The sequence below is a fragment of the Neovison vison genome, chromosome 12 (genome assembly GCF_020171115.1).
Source record: "Neovison vison isolate M4711 chromosome 12, ASM_NN_V1, whole genome shotgun sequence".
NCBI classification, from domain to species: domain Eukaryota; kingdom Metazoa; phylum Chordata; class Mammalia; order Carnivora; family Mustelidae; genus Neogale; species Neogale vison.
Window position 1 is genome coordinate 76,555,407 of NC_058102.1, and position 20,364 is coordinate 76,575,770.

The window sequence follows — 20,364 nt, forward strand, 5'->3', positions numbered from 1 at the left end:
TCGAAAAAAATAAACACAAATAAATGAATGATTTTCCTATTTGAATTATAAATCTTTACATGGACAATATGAGTTGTAATGTTAACTTCATTAATTTGTTTTTTTAAGTACGCTCTATACCCAACATGGGGGCTTACCCAACATAAGGGCTTGAACTCACAACCCCCAAGATCAGGAGTCACATCCTCTACCAACTGAGCCAGCCAGGTACCCTGCAATGTTAACTTTAAAGGAGCAAAAGAGTATATGACATTATTAAAGGTGATAAATGATAAAGCAAAAGAGTAGTCATCTTCCCTCTTTGAATTAGAATATTACATTCTTTTTAAATTTTAAATAGATTTCTGGGTGCCTGTTCACTATACAATAGGCTTTATTGTTATGCAGATGAGTGAATCATGGGTGTGAGACATAAGAAAGATGAGGCAGGTCACTGAGTGCATTTTCTCACAGAAGGCAAGTTCATTCCTGGTGACAGGTTCTGACTAATTGCATGAAAAATACATTACAGTAGCTAATTATCAAACAGGCCAAAAGCCCTGTTAGCAAAGATTTATTGAGAAGATAACTTTACCAACCATGTAAGTACCAGATCATGATTAATGGAATTACATTACTACAAGATTCTGCAAAAATGGTATGCCTAATCTGACAAATACAGAGTAGGCATTTAACCTGGTAACACTGAGACCCTGCTTTGCAATCAAATTCTTTTTTTCTTTTTTTAAGATTTTATTTATTTATTTGACAGAGAGAGAAATCACAAGTAGGCAGAGAGGCAAGCAGAGAGAGAGAGAGGGAAGCAGGCTCCCCGCTGAGCAGAGAGCCTGATGCAGGGCTGGATCCCAGGACCCTGAGATCCCGACCTGAGCTGAAGGCAGAGGCTTAACCCACTGAGCCACCCAGGCACCCCTGAAATCAAATTCTTAAGGGGAAAAAAAAAAATCAGTAAATATTTTTCTGATTATACTCAGTAAGTTTTTTTTTTTTAGCTTGATTTTTACTTTGGAAATGACTATCTACTACAGTCAGAGGCACCTAACATTTGCTACCATTTCCTTCTGTTTATTTTCTTCCTTTCCTCTCAACCCCCCTTGCTCTTATTTTTCCCTGTCTTCCTTCAAGCCTATCTGGACTTTAGGTACATATTTGGTACTCAGCAACGTGACTAGCTTTGTTAATGGGACCAAAGGTCAGCTCATGCACTGTTATTCAGTATTTATTTCAGAGCTGAAAATCAGTATCAAGTATTTACCAGGACAATTTCCTCCATGAAGATATTCTGATCTTTAAAAATAAATGACAATGAGAAGGTAAACATTAAGGCCAGTAATAATTTCTCCTTCAGCATACTTATTTAGCACTTTAAATTGTTTTTATAAGCTGGATTTGTTTACTAATAGGATCCTGTTACCTATTCCAGGGAGGATAGTCAAGGCGAGTAGACGCAGGAATCAAGGTAGCTTTAACACCCGCTTTGACTTTAGAAACTGCTCTCCATGCAAAGAACTGAAAGACCACTTGGAGAGTCCCCCTAGCATCAACAGAAATAGTTGTACTGGTTGGCTTTTGGTTACTGTTCTGTTTAAGTATTAAGCATTATTTCTTTGTCTCAGATTTGGTTACGGTTTTGTGTATAATTTTTTTAAGTAGAAAAAAGGGAGAAGAAAGGAAGAATAAAAAAGAACAATTTGGGATAAATATTTCCTTTTCTGTGTAAATCTCTTTTTAGCAATTTAGTTATTTTTTTTTACTGTGTCATTTTTCAGAGTGCTTTGAGCTAAACAGAGAAGAGATGCCATCTTAGAATTAGAAATAAAGTATATATCTTACACTCAGTGGTCATGGTAATTCTTAGGCTAGCAGATGCAAGATAGATTCCATAGTTTTGTTTTCTTGGCAGAACTGGTCTGTGTGCGTGCACGCGCGTGTGTGTGTTTGTACTTAAATTAAGCAATAGCTGGAATCTGGGCTGACATAACTAAATAAAACACTAGAGAATATTGTTTTTCTGATTTTCCTTTCTTTTTCTTTTGGTGTAACATCAGAAGAGGAATCTTTGTGAAGGACCTAATCTATTCCTCTTAGGACAGAAATTTTCTGATCATTCTTTAAACATTAAAATTAAAATCCTCTCAAAAAGAGTATACTACTATGACACTTAATCATCCCTGCCAAAATTCTCCATTTTACCCAGTTTGGGTCTTTCATACTGCAATTCAAATCTTCTTGTTAATCCTTTGAGGATGAGGAAAGGCAGTTCCTCATTATTTTACTTTTCTCTCACTGGGTTTAAAATTTCTATTTCATTTTGTTTTTTCTCAACAGATTCTGCTTTTCAACAACTTGCTCTTCTCCATGGATCTTTCCATAGGTCACTAAATTTTCTTTCTATTGGTATGCTTGAAACTTGATGTTCATTTAGTCTCACATTGTATCCAAAATATTTTAAATACCAAGTATCGACTATTTATTTCCAGTTACAAGTACTTAAAAATCTCTTTGGGTTGAGATTAATGCCTCTTGCTCTTTGTTACAGGGTTTATTTTATTAACACACCGACACAGTGGGAAATTTATGGTCACATTTTACATCCCATCATATTATATTTCACCAAGTATGCTGGTGATCATATTACTGAATATTTACGGACAAGGCTCAAACAGATTCATGGTGATAGTGGGTAACAGCTGGTCATAAACGTCAAAGAGTAAAGTTTACTCTTGAATCTCACCACATCATCTAAGAAAGGGGCATTCTAACATACATTGCACTAAAAATTCTGAGGTAGCAAATTCTGGTTTGTAATTTTTTAGCTCACCATACTCTTTTTAAAAAAGTTTTAATTTAAATTCTAATTAGGTAACCTATAGTATGATATTAGTTTCAGGTACACAATGTAGTGATTCAACACACACAACTCCTGTTGCTCATCACAATAAATGCTCTTCTTAATCCCCTTCACCTATTTCACCCATCCCCCCACCTAACTCCTCTGGTAACCATCACTTCGTTTTCTATAGTTAAGAGTCAGTTTCTTGGTTTGCCTCTTTCTCTTTTTTTCCTTTGATCACCTGTTTTGTTTCTTTTATTGTTATTATTTAAATTTAGTTAGTCAACATATAGTACATCGATAGTTTCAGATATAGAGTTCAGTTACCGATCAGCTGCATGTAACACCCAGTGCTCATCACACCATGTGCCCTCCTTAATGCCAGCACCCAGTGTTTTGTTTCTTAAATTCCACATGAGTGAAATCATATGATACTTGTCTTTCTCTGACTGACTTATTTTGCTTAGCATAATACTCTCTAGCCCCATCCATGTCAATGCAAATTAGCTTGCTATATTTTTATAAATTTATAAAAATTTATTATAAATTATTATAAATACCATGTGTTTTTTTTTTCATTTTCTTTAGATTTTTTATTTAAATTCAATCTAGTTAACATATAGTGTATTATTAGTTTTGGGGTAGAACTTAGTGTTACATCAGTTGTACAGAACACCCAGTGCTCATTCCATCAAATGCCCTCCAAAATGCCCATCACCCATTCCCCTCCCCCCACATCCCCTCTAGCAACCCTGTTTGTTCTCTATAGTTGAGAGTCTCTTATGGTTTGCCTCCCTCTGTTTTTTATCTTATTTTATTTTTCCTTCCCTTCCCCATGTTCATCTGTTTTGTTTCTTAAATTCCAAAACACAATATATTTTCTCATTAAAAAAACTCTAGCCAGACACCTACAGGCCCAAAATAGTCACTTGTGCTAGGTCCATGTCACCAAACTGGGGCTTACTATCTAACTTGATTGCTGGTTCAACCTTCCCCAGGAATGTAATCTGAACTGGTCAGTCTAGATTTTCTTGGTCAACATTGGTGAGGTAATCAACCTAGTAAGACCCTTTAGACTCCCGATAGGAGGTGAATTTGTTCATGACCCTTCCTTGTCCTGCTTTTAAAAACTATTCTCTTTCTGTATCCCTTTAGAGCTCCTCTCTACTTGCTAGATGAGCTGCTGTCTTATTCATAAATTGTTCAATAAAGCCAATTTTTTCTTTAAAATTTACCTGAATTTTTATTATTTAACATAGGTAATGAGATAATAGTTTTTTTACTTATCTAAATTTTCTACCTTTATGAAATGAACGTATAATTATGTTTTAATAAAATTATTTAAATATGTTCCTTTTTCAAAGATAAATATCTTATATTCTTTTAAAAAGTCTAAAGTAAAATGTAATTATGCTTTTAGCTCTAATTTCTAGTTTACAAGAAAAATTGGAGATTAAAGAAAGAGGTAAAAGATTCCATGAGAAGTAATCAGAGGATCTAGAATGAGTACTTTTCTTATGGTACAACTAACTCCATTTCTTTTTTTTTTTTTCATATATATATATATATTTTTTTTTTAATTTAAATTCTTTGTTAACACATAGTGCAATATTGGTTTCAGGAGTAGAATTGAGTGATTCATCATTCACATACAACATTCAGTTCATCATAACAAGTAATGATTCCCATCACCCATCTAGCTCATTTCCCATTCATTTCCCTCTATCAACCCTCAGTTTGTTCTCTATCTCTAACCCTATTTCTTTAGCAAGTCAATGACATACAAGATTGGCAGGTGAGTGGTGGTGGTGGGGGGCACAGAGTAGCAGAGACTTTAGTTTGAAAATGATTAAAAGATGGGACGCCTGGGTGGCTCAGTTGGTTGGACGACTGCCTTCGGCTCAGGGCGTGATCCTGGAGTCCCGGGATCGAGTCCCACATCAGGCTCCCAGCTCCATGGGGAGTCTGCTTCGCTCTCTGACCTTCTCCTCGCTCATGCTCTCTCTCACTGTCTCTCTCTCTCGAATAAATAAATAAAATCTTTAAAAAAAAAAAAAGATGTAACAACAAAATTCAACATGTTTGAACAAATCAACTATGAAAAAATTTTGGGACAACTAGTGAAACTTTGAGTATGAGCCTGGTATTAGATGACTTCAATTTTTATCAGTTTTATTAGCTATGAATAGCTACATAATGGTAGCTATTATGTAAAACAATATTCCTATATTTGCTTGATGCCACAGTTTTTAGAGGAAAAATGCCATGGTATTTGGGATTTGCTTTAAAATAGTTCAGAATTAAAAAAAAAAATCGAAAAGTTAAACGTGGTAAAATGCTACACTTGGTGAATCAGTGTGGTGGGAACGTGGGATTCAACTTAAAATTTTTTCTTTGATGGAGTTTTAATGTTTTTTCCATAATAAAAGGTTTTTTTAAAGAACTGATAGCCAACTGATCACTAAGTGAGGGGTAACTAGCTGCTATGTATTTAATGAGGCTTCCTTCACACACACACACACAAACACACACACACACACACATCTATGGCTCCTTTTATCATTATCTTTTATAAAGTTCACTATAAAAGTATTTCTGCTTCTATTGTAACTCCTTCAGAGTGTCACATCTGCCCCAGTTTATAGCCATAAACGGTGCCATTTAGGCGTTCGTGTACATAACTCTAGTTCTTTTTTTCCGAACATGGTTTATTAAAACTGAGTAATGTATTTCTTGTCTGCCTTCTGCTTTGCATACAACTCTGATTCTCATTGCCAGAAGCCCAAGATTAACAGAAAGAGACAGACAGAGACAGAGAGATCTTTTTTTCAGAGAAGAATAAAACAAGTAAAAATATTTCAGAATAGCTTTAATATTTCTTACCAGCTTCTTGTGTTTGGTATCCTTGAACCTCAAAAGGCTATGAAGCTGGTTGCAGAGAGAAGTTTTATCAGGAGAAATTATTTCCTGTATCTCTCTTTTCCTGAGTCTATTTAGACCTGTGCTGGCTGGTTCCTTTTTGCATTAAGTAAGTGTCTGATTTTTAAGGAGGAGCTTAATAGGCTACTGAGTGCTTGAAAAGTTAATTTAGTTTGAATTTAATAATTTAATTCAGAAGTAGTATTGAATGCCTACCTACTGTGTTCACCCCAGTAAAATAGTAGTTATGTATTCATCACATTTTAAAATTTAGTAATAATCCTTTCAAACATAGGATATATGTGAATTTAATTCTGTCATCCAACATTAGTAAACCTAAAAAATAGGAAAAAGTACTGGGAGATTTCCAACACATGGAATGAAATAACAAGAATATTGAACCTGTAAATTCTAAGCATTAGTTTTTCCTTTTTTCCTTTCTTTCTATTTTATTTGAGTATAGTTGACACGCACAGTTGTATAGTTTCAGGTATTCAACATAGTAATTGGACAAGTTTACACATTAGGCTATGTTCACACAAATGTAGCTGTGTCTGTCCCCAGACAACACTATTACAATGTCATTAACTATATTCCTCATGCTGTGCCTTTTTTCTGCAATTTATTCATTCCATAACTGGAAGCCTGTATCTCCCACTCTCTTTCACTCATTTTGTCCGTCCCTCCATCCGCCAGGAAGATAATTTTAAACTAAAGAGGACATTGAATCTTGTCCCAAGATTTTTTTTATTTACAATGATGGCATACTTACCTATGATAAAACATGCGAGCCATGCCCATTCTTTGCTTTTCCCCTCCAGATAGAACATCTTTCCAGTCCATAACAGCATCCCATCCTTAAAAATATATAACATACATTTTTACATATAACATATAACACATATTTTACCCTGGACAATTGGTTCCTGGCAAGTTTAAATTATTAACACCAAAGGACCTGGTATTTTATAGAACATATGCTTGGATACTAGAAAGCCTCATTTATAAGCATTTTGGTTTAGATTTCTTATTTTTTTAAAACTTTAAAAAGACTTTATTTATTCATGTGACAGAGATAGAGATAGTGAGAGAGGGCACAAAAGCAGGGAGAGTGGGAGAGGAAAAGCAGACTTCCCCGCTCAGCAGGGAGCCAGATGCAGGTCTGGATCCCAGGATCCCAGGATCATGACTGGAGCAGAAGGCGGACATTTAACAACTGAGCCACCCAGGCACCTCCAGATTTCATATTTTTTAATGTTAATAATTCCTTATGCTGATAAAACATGTCCTAAGAATATAAAATACAGACACTTTTAAAATTTGTTTCTGAATATCTCTAAAAAGTTGGTATACCTATGCTTATTTTGGAGGGTGGTAGGAGAAAAGCCAACAATTTATACAGGCTTATTGCAAAGCCTACAAATAGTAAGATAGAAACTAACTTAAATGGCTTCCATGTGCCTGGTACTTTATATGAGTATGTATAGATATATACACACACACACATTACTTTATATGAGTATGTATAGATATATACATGCATACACATTTATATAAATTATGATTACATTTCTATAAACACACACTCACACACCCCACAAACCCCTCCAGGAATGGAATTATGAGACTTTTATTTTCTAAGTTACACATTTTTATAATATTTAAAAATTTGATGGTTTTTATTATTTTTATGGCTTATCTTTTTTTGCTGGGGCCTATGAGAGAGATGGCCATATCAAATATTATCTGTGAGAATACCAGAAAATAAAGCAGAGTAGGGAATGTCTGATATTCAGAGAGCAAAATGACTGCCCAAACTTGACATATACATTCAGTACAACAATTCCAAATCCCAAGTATTCAAGGCTTAGTTCTCCCATTTGGAAAAAATTCAGGCTCTTTGCCCTTCTCTTTATCCATCAGCTGAATTTTCACCTTTATTAAACTTTCTAAATAAACTTGGACAAAGGGAAAGAAAATAGGAAGTGTAGAGTCTTGTTTTTGTGCACTAGGTTGAAAAAATTTTCCCTATTTCCTAATAATACTCCCCAGTGGGTACCACTGTTCCTTTTTTTTTTGGGTAAACTTCCCGGAATTTTCTGTTCATTTAAAAACATATCCTGGGCACCTGGGTGGCTCAGTGGGTTAAGCCGCTGTCTTTGGCTCAGGTCATGATCTCGGGGTCCCGGGATCGAGTCCCACATTGGGCTCTCTGCTCAGAAGGGAGCCTGCTTCCTCCTCTCTCTCTCTCTCTGCCTGCCTCTCTGCCTACTTGTGATCTCTCTCCGTCAAATAAATAAATAAAATCTTTAAAAAAAAAAAATCCTTACAATTTTATATTAGGAAAAAAAAGATCTCAAAATGTCATCTGATTTAAATAAAGTTCTTGCTTCTAGTGAAAACTGTTGAAATACAATTTATCTCTATAACTGAATTTTATAGCATTTATGAAACACAAGCAAGGATTTGAAAAATAAGTTCAGATTGCTACACAGTGGAGAAATAGTCCGGGCTTAATTTTTTTTTTTTTTTCCTGCCAACTGAGAAAGCACAAGAGAAAAGTATTTGGGTCAAAGGAAACTTTAGCTTTACATATTTAAATAAATCATGTCCTCTGTTTCACTCAACCCAAAAAGTTTTAGTAGGCAATGTTGCTTGATCATAGAACATATAAATCAAAAGTCTGAGTTACAATTTCACCTCTGATGCTGATTTAGTGAGCTGAGCCAGCAAAGAAAACAGTTTTCCTGCTTTTTTGATATGTAGGTATTGCTCTAGTTCATGTTAACATTTGTTAACACTTTTACTCTTGTCTATTTTGTAACCTTGTGCATGGAATCAAATGTAGTTTCTAATTCCATCTTTTAGTATATGTGCTGCCAAAGCGAGCACTCTAATTCCATCTTTAAAGCAAAGCATTTCTCTAAGCAAAGTGTTAGCTAGTTTAAATACAACTTCTGTAGGCTTCTTTTAAAGTAAGTGATGTCATTTCAAATTTAGGTGCTTTCAAGCTTTGCTTAAAAACATGATTAAGTGGGCACCTGGGTGGCTCAGTGGGTTATGCCGCTGCCTTCGGCTCAGGTCATGATCTCAGGATCCTGGGATCGAGTCCCGCATCGGGCTCTCTGCTCAGCAGGGAGCCTGCTTCCCTCTCTCTCTCTTTCTGCCTCTCTCTCCATCTACTTGTGATCTCTCTCTGTCAAATAAATAAATAAAATTTAAAAAAAAAAACCATGATTAAGTGAGTAAAGAGTAGCCCCCTTGTTTTTGTTTTTGTTTTTATGTGTAAGAATATAACAGTTCTTATTAGTATCTAAGAAGCTAGAAGATAGCATAGCACAGTGGCATGGCCTAGTACAGAACACTGACTTTCAAGTGAGATCTGTATTGAGTCCCTGTCATAACAATAGTAAGCCCCTGGGGAAGTTTCTAAACTTCTGAATTTCACCTGTGAAAGGGGTTATTAAAACCTACATCATGAGACAGTTATAAATGTTAACTAAGATGACAATGTACATTGCTTAATGTGTTCTGCAAGGTAACACTCAATAAGCCTAACAATTACCGTTACATTATTAAGGTTGGAACATTCTTTTAAAAAGTTCTTAAACTTCTTGATGATTTCTTCAAGAATAGAATGGTCCATGTTTATTATAAATTTCTATTTAGGTGATTGGATTTCAAATTTACCCAAAATAATTTCCTCAAGATTAACATGCAGCATTTATTCTGCCCTGGTGTTTTAAAACTGGGAAGGAGAGGACCGTGTGAAAAAAAAAAGACAATCTGCTTTCCATATTTTCAGTATTTGTGACTCATGTTTAGAAATGTCACAAAAATAAACAGAATAATGTCTCTTGTCTGCCTCATTTCTGATTATAAGAACTAAATGAAATAATATATATGAAATTTCCATATAAACTATCAAGTACCATCACAAAAAGACAAAATACCATAGTATTAATATTATGAGTAGTAATTTTACCATTAGCTACTAATTTGTGTGCATTTACTATGTGCCATTATTCTAAATGCTCTACAGAAGTCTTTTAAAAAAGTTTTAAATTCCAGTTAGTTAACATACAGTGTAATGTTGGTTTCAGGTGTACAATATAGTGATTCAACACTTCCATGCAACACTTGGTGCTCATCACAAATGCACTCCTGAATCCAACCTCCCATGCCCCTCCCCTGTGGTAACCATCGGTTTGTTCTCTATAATAAAGAGTCTGTTGCTTGGTTTCTCTCTCTCTTTTTCCCCTTTGCTCAATTGTTTTGTTTCTTAAATTCCACATATGAGTGAAATCATATGGTATTTGTCTTTCTCTGACTTATTTTGCTTAGCATAATACTCTCTAACTCTGTCCATGTCATTGCAATTGGCAAGACTTCATTCCTTTTTATGGCTGAATAACATTCCATTATATGTATGAACACACACAACCTCTTCTTTACCCATTCATCAATAGATGCACACTTTGGGCAACTGGCACATCTTGGCTATTATAAATAAATAATGCTGCTATAAACATAGTGATGCATGTATCTTTTCACATTGGTGTTTTTTTTTTATTCTTTGGGTAAATATCCAGTAGTGTGATTGCTGGGTCACAGGGTAGCTCTATTTTTAACTTTTTGAGGAAACTCCATACTGTTTTCCAGAGTGGCTGCACTGGTTTGGATTCCCACCAACAGTGCAAGAGGGTTTCTTTCTCTCCACATCCTCACCAATGATTGTTTCTTGTGTTGATTTTAGCCATCCTGTGAGGTGTGAGGTGATACCTCCTGGTGGTTCTGATTTGCATTTCCCTGATGGTAAGTGATGATGAACATGTTTTTATATGTCTCTTGGTCATCTGATATCTTTTTTTGAGAAATATCTCTTTTTTTTTTAAAAGATTTTATTTATTTATTTGACAGACAGAGATCACAAGTAGGCAGAGAGGCAGACAGAGAGAGAGAGAGGAGGAAGCAGGCTCCCTGCTGAGCGGAGAGCCCCATGTGGGACTCGATCCCAGGACCCTGAGATCATGACCTGAGCCGAAGGCAGCGACTTAACCCACTGAGCCACCCAGGCGCCCCCGAGAAATATCTCTTGATGTCTTCTGCCCACAAAAGCTTTTTATTTTAATGTTGTCCCAGTAGTTTATTTTTGCTTTTATTTCCCTTGCTTCAGGAGACTTATCTAGAAAAAATGTTGCTAAGATTGGTGTCAAAGAGGTTATTGCCTATGTTCTCTTCTACGATTTTTATGGTTTCAGGTCTCACATATAGGTCTTTAATCCATTTTGAATTTATTTTTGTGTATGGTGTAAGAAAATGATTCCGTTTCATTCTTTTGTATGTTGCCGTCCAGTTTTCCCAACACCATTTTGAAGTGACTGCCTTGTTTCCATTGGATATTCTTTCCTGTGTTGTCAAAGATTAATTGACTGGGCGCCTGGGTGGCCCAGTTGGTTAAGTGACTGCCTTCGGCTCAGGTCATGATCCTGGAGTCCTGGCATCAAGTCCCGCATCGGGCTCCCTGTTCAGCGGGGAGTCTGCTTCTCCCTCTGACCCTCTCCCCTCTCATGCTCTCTCTCACTCTCTTTCTCTCAAGTAAATAAATAAAATCTTAAAAAAAATTAATTGACCATATAGTTGTGGGACTCTTTGGAGAGTCTTATTAGTTGCTTAATCATAGGAAACAAACTGAGGATTGCCGGAGGGGAGGGGTGCTGGGGGATGAGATAACTTCATGATGAACTTTAAGGAGGGCACGTGATAAAATGAGCACTGGGTGTTATATAAGACTGATGAATTACTGACCTCTACCTCTGAAACCAATAATATATTATATGTAAATCAATTGAATTTAAATAAACATTAATATTAAAAATTTTGACTATTAGAAAGTAATTCTTTTTTAGGTTCATATGTATGTGTTAATTCTACTTTTTCAAAAATATCTTATGCATAAATCACATACTATAGAAGTTTGTATTTTATCTGATTCTCTATGTGCTACTTGAAAGAGGGAAAAAAAACCATGTTGGTAAGACTGTGGGCCTGAAAATTAAAAAGTAGGGGCACCTGGGTGGCTCAGTGGGTTAAAGCCTCTGCCTTCAGCTCAGGTCATGATCCCAGGGTCCTGGGATGGAGCCCTGCATTGGGCTCTCTGCTCAGCGGGAAGCCTGCCTCCCTCTCTCTCTGCCTGCCTCTCTGCCTACTTGTGATCTCTGTCTGTCAAATAAATAAATAAAATCCTTAAAAAAAAAAAAGAAAAAAAAAACTAATTCTGTGATATCTAGTTCTCAAATTATTAAGCTTAATATAAGCTGAGAACTTGACAGGATAATATTTCTGTCACAGACTTTACATACATCTAGACTGATGGTGGCCTCAAGGACAATTGTATATTCAAATATGAAGGAAAAACTGTTTTCAAATGCTAGTAGCAGACAATAAAAAGCCTAGTGTGCTGCAGGAAATTTAATCCAAGCAGAAAAGAGGATGTCAGTAATAGAAAAGCAATAAATGCTATAAAGTCTGTCTTCTGTATTTATGTTCTAATAGTAGCATATGTTCACATTAAACCATAGACTATTTACCCAAGTTTATTTTTTTGAAACAAAAGCATTTTAAAAGTGGTAGACTTTACCTCCTTCTCTTTGAACTATGTGATAGAGGTGGACATTGTGTAGAATGCATTCCAGATCATGGTCTGTATAGCCTTTATCATGCATGTCATCCACGGAATCAGGATAGATGACTTGATCGCGAAGACTTCCAAGAGACATGTATGGCCTATAAAATACCAAGCACACAGGAATCCTAGAACAAAGCCACCTTAGTTTACTCAGACCTTATGGTCTGAAAACTCCAGAGGAGACTATAAATATCATATGTCTAGGGTTACATTTATTACCTGGTGATGAGTATTTCTCTCTCAGGCATGACAGGATTACACTCTGATATGTTCACGTAAAAATTCATTGAGACATAGCCATGAGGAAAAAGTTGGATATTTTCAGTACAGAAATACATACCTTGTTTCACTGTATTTTATAAACATTGTTTCTGCATTTCATCTAAAATTATTTGGTTTAAATATAAAATTTGAGGTTTTTATTCAGGGATGTGAACAAGCAAAAACTTTTTGAAAACGCCATTAATGGGACACCTGGGTGGCTCAGTAGGTTGAGCACAGACTCTTGGTTTCAGCTCAGGTCATGATCTCATGGGCGGTGGGATTCACTGGCGTCAGGCTCTGGGCTCAGGGAGGAGTCTGCTTGTCTTTCTCCCTCCCTCTCTGCCCTTCCCCACAGCTTGTGTGTGGGACCATGCTTACACATGCTCTCTCTTTAGCTCTAGGATAAATAAAAAAATAAATAAAAACTTTAACAAATAAATAATTAAGATGCCATTAATAATAAAATTAATGCAAATTAAAACTACACTGAGGGGCGCCTGGGTGGTTCAGTAGTTAAGCCTCTGCCTTCAGCTCAGGTCATGATACCAGGGTCCTGGGATCGAGCCCCATATCCGGCTCCCTGCTCAGCGGGAAGCCTGCTTCTCCCTCTCCCACTCCTCCTGCTTGTGTTCCCTCTCTCTCTGTGTCTCTCTCTGTCAAATAAATAAATATCTTTAATAAAACTACACTGAGTTTCTTACTTTTCAAATTGGTAAAAGTTCAAAAACCTGACAATTCAGCTAGCAAATATAGAGAAACCAGTACTTTCATACATTTGTGAAAATGCAAAAATGTACAACATTTTGGAGGGGATTTTGCAAAGCATCAAATATTTTGGCCTCTGACCCTCTTGCAATTTACTTTAAAGATATACTTCCAAAAATAACAATAGGAGTGCATAAGATCCATTGCAGCATTATCTATAATCGCAAAATACTGAAAACAATCTAAGTGTCCATAAAGAGGGGACTGAATAAACGATAGCACTGACACTATGGAGCTGTAAAACAGGATGTGGATGTTCTCTGTAGAGTGATTTTCCATAATATACTTCTAAGTTGGAAAGTAAAGTGCAGAAGTAGATGTATAGCAGGGTTTCTGAACAGCATTATGGATGTATGGAACCAGTACTCCTTTGCAGTTGAGGGCTATCTTACATACTGTAGATGTTTAGCAGCATATCTAGTCTCCACCCACCAGATGCTAATAGTGTCTACTACAGTAGACCCAATAAAAAGTCTCCAGATATCGCCCCCTACAGGACAAAACCACTTCCATTTGAGAACCTCTAATATATAGTATACTATCTTTATGCAAAATGAAAGCAAAATAAGAAAGTGTACGTTTACCTGCTTACCTTTATAAAAGGAGACACAGTAAACCAGAAATTAATGAAATTGGTTACCTATTGGAGATTGGAGGAACAAGGGAGAATGGATAGGGAAGGGAGTGACCTCTTTAAGTATCCTTTCTATATGTTTTTACTTTTAGAATCATGTTATATGTTGTTATTCAAAAAAACAACATGAAACCAATAACCAGTGAAGGTAGGAACCTTAAAATTAAATACAAACAGAATAAATGAACTGAATGGTATATCAAATGAGTAACAACCACATAAAAGGGGGAGGAGATACTGGGAGATACTGGTCTAAATTACTTGAACCTGGCCACACAATTTCAGTTGAAGACCAGAAGAACCACAAAGAAATCTTAAACGTTATTTGGCAAGTTTCTTGTTGGTAATGATTCAGGAGTAGCAATTCTGAAACTATTTTACCTATGTTACAGGACTGACCAAAGAAGTAAACATTTTAATAATGTTAGGAGTTAGTGCGCTCCCTCTGAAGAAAGAATTTACAAACATGATGGGTGAGAAGGTGAGAAAAACTATAATATTTCATTTTAATTCGAATGTCAGTATGATTCATGCTTTTAAAAAAATCTATTTCCTTTTCTGTGTACACTCGGTGTATCCTGACATTATCCTCTGAGAAAGACCCAACATCATTTAGGCAGTGTTGTAGTGGGTTGAACTGTGTCCTAAACCACATGTACCTGTGAATGTGACCTTATGGGGCGGGGGATGTCTTTGCAGATCTAACTAAGTTAAGGATCTCCAGATGAGATCATCCTGTATTACAGAGATGGGCCCTAAATCTAGTAACTGCCCTTATAAGAAGAGGAGAAAGGAAGGGAAGAAAGTCATGTGATGGCGGAGACAGAGATTGGAGTTACACTGACCCAGGGCAAGGAATGCCTGGCAGCAAGAGTAGCTGGAAGAGGCAAGTAAAGACTCTAGCCTAGAGCTTTTTTTAAAAAGTAAAAGCCTGCCAATACCTTGATTTTGAACTCCTCACTTCCAGAACTCTGAGAGAATACATTCCTGTTGTTTTAAACTACCAAGTTTTTTTGTTACCCAGCGGATTTCGGAAACACGTAGAATTCTTGCACCAAAAAAAAAAAAATAAAAAAGGCGTAACCTGAGTCATAGCATCAGGAAACTACCAGACAAATCTAACTTAAAGAACTTTCTTAAAATAACAACAGTTCTGCGCTCTATGTATATCAATGTCGTAAAAAATAAAAATAAAATAAGAGGAGAGAAAATAAAAATAAGAGAAGCTGAGGAGGTAATATTAAAAGAAACGAGAGCAACGTGACAACTAAAATGCAAATGAATTGAGAGAAAGAAGTTATTATAAAGGATAGTATTATGATAATTGGCAATATTTAGATATAGAAAGTTGATGGGGCACTTGGGTGGCTAGTGGGTTGAGTGTCCGATACTTGGTTGTGACTCAGGTCATGATCTCATGGGTCGTGGGATCAAGTCCCAAGTGGGGCTCTGTGCTCAGTGGGTAGTCTGCTTCAGGATACTGTCCCTCCTCCCCCTCTCCCACCTCTCCGCATGCACTCTTTCTCCCTCTTTCTAAAATAAATAAATCTTAAAAAATACATTTATAAAAAAATATGGAGAATTGTTGGGGGTCACTGATAGGACATGACTGCCATTTGACCATGAGCTAGACTGGGACAACTGGAAGCTCCTCACCCCCTCACATGTGCTTGGAGTGTATACTCTGACCACCATTCCCATTGCTGGAAACTGTTTCCAAGGAAGCAGCCTTGAGAGAACATTGTGTTGTTGGGACCATCTGGATGCTAGATGTAACTGAACCCAGTTAAGGCCTCTCTACAAATTTAAGATTCTGGTGGGCAAGTGCAGAGATCCATTTACCTTGTAGCCAACCATGACAAGCCTTATGTTAATGCCTCTGCTTCTCAAACCTGCCACCTATCAATCTGGAGTAGTCTCTTCCATCTTCTTTCACTCTCCATGTACAGGGGCCAGTTTGTGAACCACCAAAATTATGTTTAGGTAAAAATATTAAAGCAGTGTTAATTTTCATGAATTTAACTATTATATTATGGTTATGCTAGAAAATATCTTTGCTCTTTGGAAATACATCCTAGTGTAGTTAGGGATGAAGATTTATGATTGCTGAAATTTACTTTAGAAGGGGGGGTGGGAGAAAGAGAGAGTAAGTTGAAGGTTTTGTGGATCAATTGTCTACCTATTTTTCCATAATATGAAAACGATTCAGTTGAAGGACAGATAACATAAGATTATTTTACTACAGGCTTAACTAACATTTGAAAATAAAAATATTTATATTTTAATGATGCACATATATACTCATATAAAGATTTTCAATGGGATCTTTACAAACATGGGAATCCCTGGTCATATTTTAAAAGTTAAGATATAGGAGTGCCTGGGTGGCTCAGAGGCTAAATATCCAACTCTTCATTTCAGCTGGGATCATGTTCTCAGGGTCATAGGATCAAGCTCCAAGTCAGGCTCCATGCTCAGCAGGGAGCTGCTTGAGATTCTCTCTCTTCCTCTGTCCCTCCTCTGCTCAGGCGTGCTCTCTCTCTCTCTCTCAAATAAATGAATCTATTTTATTTTATTTTTATTTTTTTAAAGACTTAATTTATTTGAGAGAGAGAGAGTGAACATGAGAAGGAGAAGTTCAGAGGGAGAAGCAGACTCCACAGAGCTGGGAGCCTGATGTGGGACTCGATCCCGGGACTCCAGGATCATGACCTGAGCTGAAGGCAGTTGCTTAACCAACTGAGCCACCCAGGCGCCCAAATGAATCTATTTTAAAAATTGAGATATAATTCCCATATCATAAAATTCACCCTTTTAAAGTGCACAATTCAGTAATGTTTAGTATATTCACAGGCTCATGTAACCATCACCATGATCTGATTCCAGAACATTTTCTTCACACTGAAAAGAAACTCTATATCTAATAGCCGACAGTCCATTCTTCCATTCTCCCAATCCCTGGCAACCACTAATCTACATTCTGTCTCCACAGATTTGCCTATTCTGGACATTTTGTATACACAAAATCATATAATACGTGGTCTTTTGTGACAGCCTTCTTTCTGTGAGCATAATGCTTTCACGATCATTAACGTTGTAGCATGTAACTGTATTTCATTGCTTTTTATGGCTGAATAATATTCTACTGTATGAATATGCCGCATTTTGTTAATCCATTCATCTGTTGCTGGATATTCCAGTGGTTTTCTCTATTTGGCTGTTATAAACAGTGGGCATACACCTAACAGGGGAATTGCTGGACCATATAACTCTGTTTACTTTTTGAGGAACTGCCCAACTGGTTTCTGAAATGACTATATCATTTCTGGTCACATTTATTCTGCCATATCCCTATCTCTTCCTCTCCTGCCTTTTTCTTTACCTGTCCCCCTTTAGGCTAACCATATTAAAGAAAATAGAATTAGGACACACAGTTATTTTGTTTATATTATATTAAATATTCATATAATGTGACAATATCTTAGATTTTTATCTGGTAATAATAATAGTAGCATAAAATAGAAGTTGGTTATCAAAGCCAATGAGGAGTTTTTCAACTGGTACTCTGAGACTAAACTTAAAGAAGAAATACAAGGAAACCATAGTGGGCAGTACTTCTGCTAACTTCCAAAGTGATACCAGCTCCAATTTAATGTAAATTAGAAGCACAGATATATCCTAAACCTTAGTATAAATTCCAGATATAATTCGATCTTCCAAACAGCCATGATACAATATAAAATGGAGATAATATGGGACGCCTGGGTGGCTCAGTTGGTTGGACGACTGCCTTCGGCTCAGGGCGTGATCCTGGAGTCCCAGGATCGAGTCCCGCATCAGGCTCCCAGCTCCATGGGGAGTCTGCCTCGCTCTCTGACCTTCTCCCATCTCATGCTCTCTCTCACGGTCTCTCTCTCTCAAATAAATAAATAAAATCTTTAAAAAAAAATGGAGATAATATAAAATGGAGACTACATCTGAACATTCATTTCAGAAATGTTTCTATAGGATTCTACCATAAGACTTGATTAACTAGCAATATTTGATGAAATCATATTTTATATATATATTGCAAGGAAGACAGTAAAGAGTTGTGGTTGTGATAATACACTTTGGAGAGATGGTTCTGGGCTGGAATTCCAATTTCACTATTTACTAGCCATGTGACCCAAATTTTGAACTAGAGCTACCTCATTTGGAAAGTAACTTACTTTATTCCATTTGTTATGAAAACTAAACAAAGCAGTGGGTTTTTATAAAGCATAAATGAACCACTGTAGTCAGAGCACTTAGTAAGTATAGGTACACAGTAGGCACCCAAAAAATTTTTAAAGAAACAAAAGTTCATTTCTACTTAGGCTTAAGATTGTTACTTATGTGAAAAGGCAACATCTTTTTTTTTTTTTTTTTTTAGGATTTTATTCACTTATTTGACAGAAAGAGAGAGAGATCACAAGTAGGCAGAGAGGCAGGCAGAGAGAGAGGAGGAAGCAGGCTCTCTGCTTAGCATGTGGGGTTCGATCCCAGGAGCCTGAGATCATGACCAGAGCTGAAGGCAAAAGCTTAACCCACTGAGCCATCCAGGTGCCCAGAAAAGGCAACATCTTAAAAAAGAACAGATGCAAAAGAATTTCTATTTAACCAGCTAAGAGATGTGTGGTTTTATACCACATAGTAAATTTTTATTATTTCACAAGATTAATAAATAATAAGTACCTAATTATGTAAATTTTAGTGATTATATTCTGTTAAACACTCAAGAAAGCATCTTAGGTTTACCTAGAAGTACTTTTTTCAGTAACTCTAGCACCATTTAGTTCACTGGAGTAATTTATAGGGTCTGAAAGATCAGTGCACATAAGACTGCCATAGGCTTTCTTTGTAAGAACTTGGAAGAGCAAAATTTCAAAACTTCTTTTTTTTTTTTTTTAAAGATTTTATTTGTTTATTTGACAGACAGAGATCACAAGTAGACAGAGAGGCAGGCAGAGAGAGCGAGAGCGAGAGAGAGAGAGAGAGAAGCAGGCTCCCTGCTGAGCAGAGAGCCCGATGCGGGACTTGATCTGAGGACCCTGAGATCATGACCTGAGCCGAAGGCAGCGGCTTAACCCACTGAGCCACCCAGGCACTCTCCAAACTTCTTTAAAAGGCTAATTTAGGAGGTGCCTGGGTGGCTCAGTGGGTTAAAGCCTCTGCCTTCGAACCCAACATCCTGGGATCAAGCCCCGTATTGGGCTCTCCGTTCAGCAGGGAGCCTGCTTTCCCTTCCCCTCTCTCTGCCTGCCTCTGCCTACTTGTGATCTCTGTCAAATAAATAAATAAAATCTTTAAAAAATAAAATAAAAAAATAAAAGGCTAATTTATGTTATTTATGATTTCTTTATGATTTTTGAAATCTGTCAATTCTCTGATGAATAGATAAGGAAACTTATTTCTTAGGGGCTCTTTTTAAAAAAGATATTCTTTTTTTTTTTTTTTTTAAGATTTTATCTATTTATTTGACAGAGAGAGAGCACAAGCAGGGAGAGCAGAGGCGGAGAGAGAGGGAGAAGCAGGCTCCCTGCTGAGCAAGGAGCCTGATGTGGGGCTCCATCCCAGAGCCCTGGGATCAGGACCTGAGCTGAAGGCAGACACCTAGTGACTGAGCTACCTGGTGGCTCAAGCTCCATAAGGGCTCTTAAGGCAAAGTAAAATAGTTACATTTTTGCAATGCTAAAGTTTTTACTGAGTTTATAGGTCTCATGACATTTTGAATATGCACTCTTGAAATGAGAGTCTAAACAAAACAAAAAAACATGGCGCTTAGCTATCAAGTTTTTTTTTTTTTTTTTTTAGATTTTTATTTATTTATTTGACAGAGAGAAATGACAAGTAGGCAGAGAGGCAGGCAGAGAGAGAGAGAGGGAAGCAGGCTCCCTGCTGAGCAGAGAGCCCGACGCGGGGCTCGATCCCAGGACCCTGAGATCATGACCTGAGCCGAAGGCAGCGGCTTAACCCACTGAGCCACCCAGGCGCCCCAGCTATCAAGTTTTTAAAATTCAATCAGCATGAAATTTAAATAAAATGCCAAACCCTAAACATTTTATGATGCAAAAATGAAGAACTGCAAATGTATCCACATAACTTATTATTGAGCTATCGTTACTCAAAATGATAGAATAGAATATGAAAATTGCTACTTTGAAAATTTATGTGAAGGGACTGCAAATGAAATTATACAAGAAATATTTATAAAATTATAAATTTATAAGGACTCAACAA

At 36.7% G+C, this 20,364-nt stretch overlaps 1 protein-coding gene across 1 annotated transcript in view; it reads right to left on the reverse strand.

Moving 5' to 3' along the window:
- ABCD2 (ATP binding cassette subfamily D member 2) overlaps positions 1-20,364 on the reverse strand; it is a 64,205-nt gene that overhangs the window by 8,848 nt on the left and 34,993 nt on the right. Inside the window, exons 7-8 of the mRNA XM_044228186.1 lie at positions 12,393-12,538; positions 6,525-6,609 (exon numbers count right to left, since the gene is read on the reverse strand). Of these exons, the coding sequence (XP_044084121.1) occupies positions 6,525-6,609; positions 12,393-12,538 (231 nt within the window). The remainder of the gene's footprint in view (positions 1-6,524; positions 6,610-12,392; positions 12,539-20,364) is intronic.